Genomic DNA, 8,572 nt, shown 5'->3' with positions numbered 1-8,572 from the left:
CATGATTGCCTAATCAATTGCCATTACCATGACCTAACTTAATTGTATCTATAAAACACACGTTAATCACAGTAATCTCGTATAGTCATTAATCACCGAAATCCAACAAGGAGCATAGATGCTTTCATGAGACATGAAATTAAATGCATATGAAAGTCTAGAATGAAATTTTGCATTGTGTTTCATCCTAATTTCATTCCATTGTATATGACATGACAGTCTTGGAAACCACGCCTTTAAACTATCTACTGAGACTGATCTAAGTATCATTAGATTGGTTATGGAATATATTTTCATAATAAACTTATTCAAAGATACAAATATTAATATTATTTTCTCTCTATTTAGTCAAACCTTAAAAAATTTAACTAATCATAAGCGAGATGTGTACTCCCTCCATCTCTAAATATTTGTCGTTTTCGTTTTTTGAGAAACAACTTTGACTAAATATATATTAAAAATATTAATATTTATGATACATAATTAATATCATTAGATAGATATTTGAATCTAGTTTTTTTAATAAATTTATTTGAAGATATAAATATTCCACGTATTTTCTATAAATCGAGTCAAATTTTTTAGCACGCAAACCAATTACGACTGTTAATCAAGGGCAGAAGGATATTTATTATGCGACAAGAAGACGAAACGACATGTCACGAAGGAATCATTTTTTTAAGAAAAAAATCGAAGGCATCTTTCACCCTTTTGATCACGTTCAGCAAACGCTGCAGGGCTGGAGTTTGCGTGGAAACGCGAGCCATGAAGTTTTGGAGTTTGGAACCGTTCCTAAAGAGTTTTGCTACAAAATTTGCGCTTAAGTTTAAAAAGTTTATAATAGAATATGTGTAACATCTGCATCTTTAAATAAGTTTATTATAAAAATATATTCAAAGATTTATTCAATTATACTAATTATATACTATAAATATTAATATTACATATATATATTTATTTAATCAAAGTTGAAAATATTTAACTTTCCGAAAAATGAGAATGACACTCTTTCTGGTACGGAGGGAGTATTTTAATTAACTGTCGTGCTTACTCATCGAGAAGTCAAACTACACAATTTTAACCAAATATAGTCCTACAAATGCTTAATTTTCCAACAATTGTGGAAGTTAACTCTTAAATATTATTATATTTTTATTAAAGCAATATTTTCTAAAATTAAAAGGAAAGAGAAATTAAAAGTGAAAATTATGCACTCGGTTATTCTATCACAAACCCTTAAAGCTATTTCAAAATAAAAATCTCGCTCTACTTTTTTTGTTCCTCGCTTAGAATTCTTTGAATCTTATATGCTCTCCTCAAATTTGAAACTAGACCAAATATGAAATGAACGATGCATATTAAGACAAAAATTCTTTCAGGTCGCAGTGTGAATCACCATACAAACCGCTGTGCAAACTAGAAAAAACGTTGCCTCGGCAACAATGTCTTGATCATCACGACATGCATGGTAACTTAAAAAACATATAATTTAAGTTATGATTGCACATTAGGCCTCCTTTGGAACAGAGGATTTCCGAAGGAAAAACTCAGGAACCAGCAATCCTTAGGAATAGATACTATAGAGCCCTTTGGTTTGCAGGATTCATACGCAGGAAAGGTTCAGGAAATTTTCCTTCATTGGTGACTTTGAACGTATTCTACAGGAATTGAAACATCCACTCTAGCCTCATTTTTTTACTCTTGCTTGTGTAGGACCGAGGCATCACTAGTGATTAGTACACCCCGGTAGACCTTGGGAGTGCATTTAAAGTAATCAGTTTGAAAAGTGATCTGCCATGCCATTAATTAAATGAATAAATGTGGGTTATACGGTTCCTAATATTCCTATTCCTATAAATTTCCCGTGAGTACCCAAACATCTACTTCTACCGTATTTCTATAGTTTTAATCCTCTATTTTACAATTGAATTCCTATAAAATGCCTATCCTTTTTCCATCCCTAAACTTTTGCTATCTACGTTCCAAAGGGGCCTAAGAACATGTATCATGTGGTTTAACTTTGTAGCAGCTTAGGGGCTTCATCAGCCTGTTCGTTTCGGCTGAAACAATCGTGGATTATTACTGCTGACTGGTTTGGTATGAGAAAAAAATACTATTATGACTTATAATTCACGATCGTTTACGATCAAACGAGCAGGTTGCATGACGATGACATGTGTAGATTTATTGGACTATTAGTCCTTGTTTAGTTACCCCAAATCCAAACTTTAGTACTATGCAAAAAGAAGATTCCCCGTCACATCAAACTTGCGATACATGCATGGAGTACTAAATGTTGACGAAATCAAAAACTAATTGCACAGTTTGGTTGTACTTTGCGAGACGAACGTTTTAAGTCTAATTAGTCAACGATTGAATAATTATTACCAAATACAAATGAAATACTACACTGCGCTACAGTGATGAACGAATCCGGCGACGCCAACCTCGGCCGGCAACTAAACGGGGCCTTAGCCACAGCCGACAAACTCTGAACCAACGCGACCACTTCCTCGTTCGTCGTGGCCATCGTAGTTCTACGCACGTGGCGAGAACACATGATCGAGCACGAATGCAGTTCGGACGAGTTCAACATGCCAGATTTCATGCGTTTCCTAAAATCTTGTTCTATTCTATGGTGCAAAAAAAATATAGAGCACGCTTTTAGGAAAAAGTAAGGAATTGGTTTCATATTTTTCTTAAGTGAAATAAGTTTGCTAACATTAAATCATATTTTAGTATTTACAAATGTGTATTTTTAGGGAAAATTTTAGATAATTCTTTTAAAAAATTTATATTTTTTCAAAGTCAATTGACCTCCTTGAACTATCCTAAAAGCCTTATTTATCTTTCTTCTCGCTGCTTGACGCCATGTATAATAGTTGGCGTAGTGCTATGTTAATCAAAACTGTTTAGTGAGGTAAATGGAGCGGCTTTAAGAGTTGGAGGAGTCATTTTTTTTTAAATTTTGGTTCATTTTATGGAAAGAAACAAAATGGGCTCGCAAAGTAAAAGAAGGAGGCCACATGGATTTTCTAGCGTATGTTTGGTTCGAGGTCATGGATAGGTTGAACCTAACCTAGAGTTTAGGGATGGGATGAACCCGTGTGCTGTTTGGTTGAGAAGGCTAGATTCAACCTAGTTTTGTGTTTGGTTTCGAGGATCCGAAGGAGTGAAATGAGACACCAACTCGTGGGGTCACATGACAGCTTTATACCCTCTTCTTCTACCTCTAGCTATGAAACTGCTTCCCACGTAGTCCGGCATCGTCTTGATCTTGCCCGCACGCCCCGGGCCACTGCTCCTTTGCGGTCGCAGCTAGTCCTCCGCAGCCCGCTCTTGCTACTCCGTCTAGATCTGCCCACTGCCCGCTCTGTGGCTCCTCCGCCCGGCCACTCCAGCTCGCCTAGGTCATGTCGCCTCCGTGAGCCCAAGTCGTGTTGGCGTGTCGCTGTCGTCATGGCAGGATTGTCGCCCCCCGCTCGTCCAGGACTCGTGCGAGACGAAGTGGGTCGAGCCGGTTTCTTCAATTTGGATGGACAGATTAAACCCGCATCCTAGAGAAATATTTCACTATTGGTCGAACCTAGCCTAACTAATCTCAACCAAACACATGTAAAAATGGGTCCAGCCAACCCAACCCAACCCAACCCAACCCAGTTAACCAAACATAGCTTAGAAAACAAGCCTAGCAGCGGCCCAGCCCGTAAAAACACCATCCAAGGTCCAAACCGCCTCCCACGAACCACGAGAACCAGAGAGCCCCCTCCCGCGCGGCCGGGCGGAGCCGGCGCCACCACACGGGACGGGATCACGGGACGATGCGCTGCTCGCCTCAGCTATCCCGCCGCGACTTCGTCGCCGTGCTCTCCCGCTGCTCCACCCGCGCGCACCTCGAGCAGCTCCATGCCCACGCCTTCGTCACGGGGTGCGCCGCCGCACAGGCCACCACCTTCCACCTGCTCCGCTTCGCCGCTCTCCGCCTTTCCTGCCTCACCTATGCCCGCCACCTCTTCGACGCCACGCCCCACCCCAACGTCTTCCTCTACTCCGCTATTCTCTCTGCATATGTCTCCGCCGCAGCCGCGGCCTCACCTTCATCCTACGCCCACGCCCGCGACGCGCTCGCCCTCTTCTTTCGCATGCTTCGTCACTGCCGCCCAGCGCCTAACCAGTTCGTGTACCCGCTCGTGCTCCGCGCTGCCTGCGACGTCGGCGTCGGCGTCGGCATTGTCAGGTCGATCCACTCCCACGCCTGCAAGAGCTGCTTCTGTGGATACGATGTCATAAGGACCTCACTCCTCCATGGTTATTCGAGGCACGGTATGATGGCCGACGCGCGCAAGCTGTTTGACGGTTTGACCGAGAGGAACGTGGTCTCCTGGACCGTGCTGGTGTCTGTTATGAACGACGTATAAGAATATGAAGTAAAGAATCAAGCCACAGAGGAGACACACGATTTAACGTGGAAAACCCCTCCGATGTGAAGGGGAAAAACCACGGGCACCAGCCAGCAACAATCTCACTATCTCAAGAGTTTTGGGTTACACGCCTATGGCGGCTTACAAGAGAATCAAGTCTCCACGAAACCCTAGCAAGGGTGTATATACCGTACCGTACCCTTCTAGAGTAATCATCAATAATTGTAAGCATGTAACGAGCACCACCAAGTGAGGTCTTACGGGAAGGACCCCATAAATCAGCATGAACATAATCAAGAGTACCTTTAGTGGTGTGAACAGAAGTGTTGAAATGTACCCTTTTATGCTTCCCGAAAATACAATGCTCACAAAACTTTATTTTACTCGAAGTGCAGCCATCCATCAGGTTTCTCTTCATCAATTCTGCCATACCATGGTGACTCATATGTCCCAAACGCATATGCCAAAGGTTAGTTTTACTAGGTTCATCATTAGTAACAGCAGCAACAGCGGAATCAGAACCAGGTAAAGTACACCCTCTAAGGACATATAACTTTGCAGAATTAAGATCACCTTTCAAGCAAACAAGAGAACCTTTTGATACCTTCAGAACGCCATCTGAACCGGAATATTTGTAACCTTCTGCATCAAGCGTGCTCAATGAGATAAGATTTCTGGACATCCCTGGTATATACCTGACGTTTTTCAGCGTGCGTGTCATGCCATCATCAGTCTTGATCTGAACTGATCCAATCCCCACAATGTCACACGGGTTATCATCTCCCATCCGCACAACATCCCCTTTCTGCACAGACTTATACGAGCTAAACCAATTTCTGTTAGTGCAAATATGAAATGAACATGCGGAATCGAGAATCCATTCATCATGACCAGCAACACAACCAGCAAATACTACCAGACAATCTCCAGAATCATCATCAGACGCAGCAGCAGCAACAGAGACCTTACCAGCCGACTTGTTTTTCCTCTTCTCCTTATTCTGTACTTTTCTGCAATCCTCAACATTATGATTTGTCAGCTTGCAATAAACACAGAACTTTTTATTACCATGCGGCTTGGACTTTGAACGGCCTCTCCTTTCGTAGTTCTTTCTACCATCATTGCCATCATTGGAGGATCTGTTTTCAGTTCTGCCTCTCACATGCAAAGCATCGCCCTTGGAGGACGACGTCCCGTCATTCTGCACCATGCCTCTCATCTTCTCCCTAGACTGGAGAGCCTCATAAACTTCCTTTAGGGTTAGTTCATCACGGCTCAAAAGTATGGTGTCACGAAAATTTGCATACGAATTTGGCAAAGAACATAGCAGCAAAAGACCTAAGTCCTCATCATCATACTTCACCTCCATCGACACTAGGTCGGCGACGATCTTCTTGAATTCAGCGATGTGGCTCATCACTGAATCCTCCTCCTTCATCTTCAGGGTGAACAGCTTCATCTTCATCTGCATCTTACTGGTTAGATCCTTGGACATACAGATCGATTCCAGTTTCAGCCATAGTTCTGCAGCAGTTTTCTCTTTCAGACACTCCTGCAAAATATCATTATGAAGATGCAACTGAATTAGGGCGAGCACCTTCTGATCCTTGCGGATCTCTTCTGGAGTCCACTCGGCCTTCCTCTTTCCGAAACTATCCAGCGCCTCATCATAGTCATGAGTCTGCGCCAGAATCCCCCGCATCTTGACTTGCCATAGCGAGAACCGCGTGTCGTAGTTCAGCAGCGGAAGATCGAACTTCATCGACGTCGTCATGAACCCTAACAGCCCAAAGCTCCGGTACCACTTGTTATGAACGACGTATAAGAATATGAAGTAAAGAATCAAGCCACAGAGGAGACACACGATTTAACGTGGAAAACCCCTCCGATGTGAAGGGGAAAAACCACGGGCACCAGCCAGCAACAATCTCACTATCTCAAGAGTTTTGGGTTACACGCCTATGACGGCTTACAGGAGAATCAAGTCTCCACGAAACCCTAGCAAGGGTGTATACGCTCCGGCCCAAGCCTCCGGCGGCGGGTCTCCGCTTCGCTCCGTCAGAAGCCTGGCCTATATCCTGGAGTGAATTTGGAACAACTCCAACAGTGTCCGGGTATGCAAGGGCAGGGAAGGTTGGGGATGCGATCGTGCTCTTCGAGCGGATGCCCAAAAGGGACGTGGCTGCATGGAACGCAATCATCGCAGGCTGCTCTCAGAACGGGCTGTTTGTGGAGGCGGTTGGGATTTTTGGGAGGATGGTGGACGCGGGGTTCTGGCCAAATGCAACCACCGTTTCTTGTGTACTATCTGCGTGTGGGCATCTTGGGATGCTGAAGATCGGGAAGTTGATCCACTGCTACGCGTGGAGGACCTGTGTTGGTTTTGGCTCATCCGTTCTGAATGGGTTGATTGATATGTACGGTAAATGTGGGAATCTGGAGGGGGCAAGGTGGATCTTTGATGAGGTTTCTGATAGAAGCCTAGCAACTTGGAATTCTCTGATCAATTGTCTGGCACTGCATGGGCACAGCAAGTGTGCAATATCGGTGTTTAATGAGATGAGGGGTGAAGGGATTGAACCTGATGTGGTTACTTTCGTTGGACTGTTGAATGCATGCACTCATGGAGGGTTCGTTGATGAAGGCATTAAGTACTTTGAATTGATGCAGCATGAGCACAGACTTGAACCGGAGATTGAACATTATGGGTGTATCATCGACCTTCTTGGTAGGGCAGGCCGGTTTCAGGATGCATTGAATGTTATCAGCGATATGAGAATTGAAGCAGATGAAGTCATATGAGGGTCATTGCTCAGTGCATGTAGAGTACACAGACAAGTAGAACTTTCTGAGTTAGCAATTCGAAAGTTACTAGAGTTGGATCCAAATAATGCAAACTACGTGGTGATGCTGGCAAATGTATACAGTGAAGGTGGCTTGTGGGAAGAGGTGATGAAAGTAAGAAAATTCGTGAAGGAGGAGAATATAGGCAAGAAGCTGCCTGGTTGTAGCTGGATTGAGGTGGACCGCAAGACACACCGGTTTTACTCTGGTGATGATGTTCATCCTGAGTCAGAGAATATATATGACACTCTTGAGGATTTAGCTGCCTCAATGGAATTATGAAAAAAATATACTGCCAGCTAACCATGTTTCCAGAAACTTGCATAGCTGCATAACTTTCATAAATTTTCTTCATTATTGGAAAGTCATGAGCTTAACTTCTGTGTGGTAAACAAAGTGGGCTTCCCTAAGACAAACATTTGACCTAGCTCACACATTTATTGGAGGTAAACAAGAAGGTGTTCCATCAAAGGCTCAAAGCCTTGTATCAAGCTACGTCATGCAAGGGGTACAGCAAAAGTTAGTTCTAATGCAAAAGTTGATTCATATTGCTCATTCAAATTATCTATTTGCAAAGATACTTTATTTATCTTCTTCATTTGATGCTGGAGTAGAAGTGCTTCTATCAGCTGTATATTCAACTCACATGAAGAGCTTTCTATATACCATTTACACTTTCTTTTTTGGTCTGGCCATTTACCCATTGCTTCATGTTCATGTTGCCTGTCAGTTTGGGGTTGTATTGCCTAACATGTGCTTTCTTTTCCCTTATGGCCGTTTAATTGCTAAATTCCTCATGGGGGTGGCAGCTATCCTCTTATCTTCTACTTATGAATTGCCATATTTTACATGCCAACTAGAGATGGATTGGTGCCCACTTTCATATCCCCTGTTGCCTGCAAAATAAGCCCAAACACGCGGAAACGAACATATGCTAATGAGGACAAGAGGCCACAAATGATTGATGCTGACTCTGTAATATGTGGCAGTAATCATCTTTGAAGAAAAAGAACCGATTTTGATTATTCCATATTTGTTCCAACATGTGCCAGTGTGTTCTTAGTTTGCGGTGCCAAACTGGTGGGATAATCACCCAATTTAGTGTGATATTGATACATTTTGTGTGAAATAATTGAAGCAAACTAAAAAGGTACTGTGAGATTGCCAGTAGTATATTTGTCTTATTATTTCTACTGCCAGTATAACAAATTACCATGCTTTGGAACTATCTTGTTGCTGATAGTTAATGCTTCCACACAGTTATGTAGATGCTGATGAAGTGATGATAATGGAACTTGGGAAGGTTG

At 42.8% G+C, this 8,572-nt stretch overlaps 1 protein-coding gene across 1 annotated transcript; it reads left to right on the top strand.

Moving 5' to 3' along the window:
* Positions 1-3,821: 3,821 nt before the first annotated feature.
* On the top strand, positions 3,822-7,223 carry LOC136470370 (pentatricopeptide repeat-containing protein At1g33350-like). The gene is made up of 2 exons (XM_066468238.1): positions 3,822-4,356; positions 6,397-7,223. Exons 1-2 carry the CDS (start codon positions 3,822-3,824, stop codon positions 7,221-7,223), a joined length of 1,362 nt encoding a protein of 453 aa, XP_066324335.1.
* Positions 7,224-8,572: the final 1,349 nt, after the last annotated feature.

Source organism: Miscanthus floridulus, chromosome 8, assembly GCF_019320115.1.
Source record: "Miscanthus floridulus cultivar M001 chromosome 8, ASM1932011v1, whole genome shotgun sequence".
NCBI lineage: Eukaryota > Viridiplantae > Streptophyta > Magnoliopsida > Poales > Poaceae > Miscanthus > Miscanthus floridulus.
The sequence above is the reverse complement of the archived record's forward strand: the minus strand, read 5'-3'. Positions and strand labels throughout refer to the sequence as shown.

Coding starts and splice junctions, on each gene's coding strand:
- LOC136470370 (XM_066468238.1), top strand. CDS start 3,822: ATGCGCTGCTCGCCTCAGCTATCCCGCCGCGACTTCGTCGCCGTGCTC. Junction 4,357..6,396: donor CGCGCGCAAGCTGTTTGACG/GTTTGACCGAGA, acceptor GACGGCTTACAG/GAGAATCAAGTCTCCACGAA.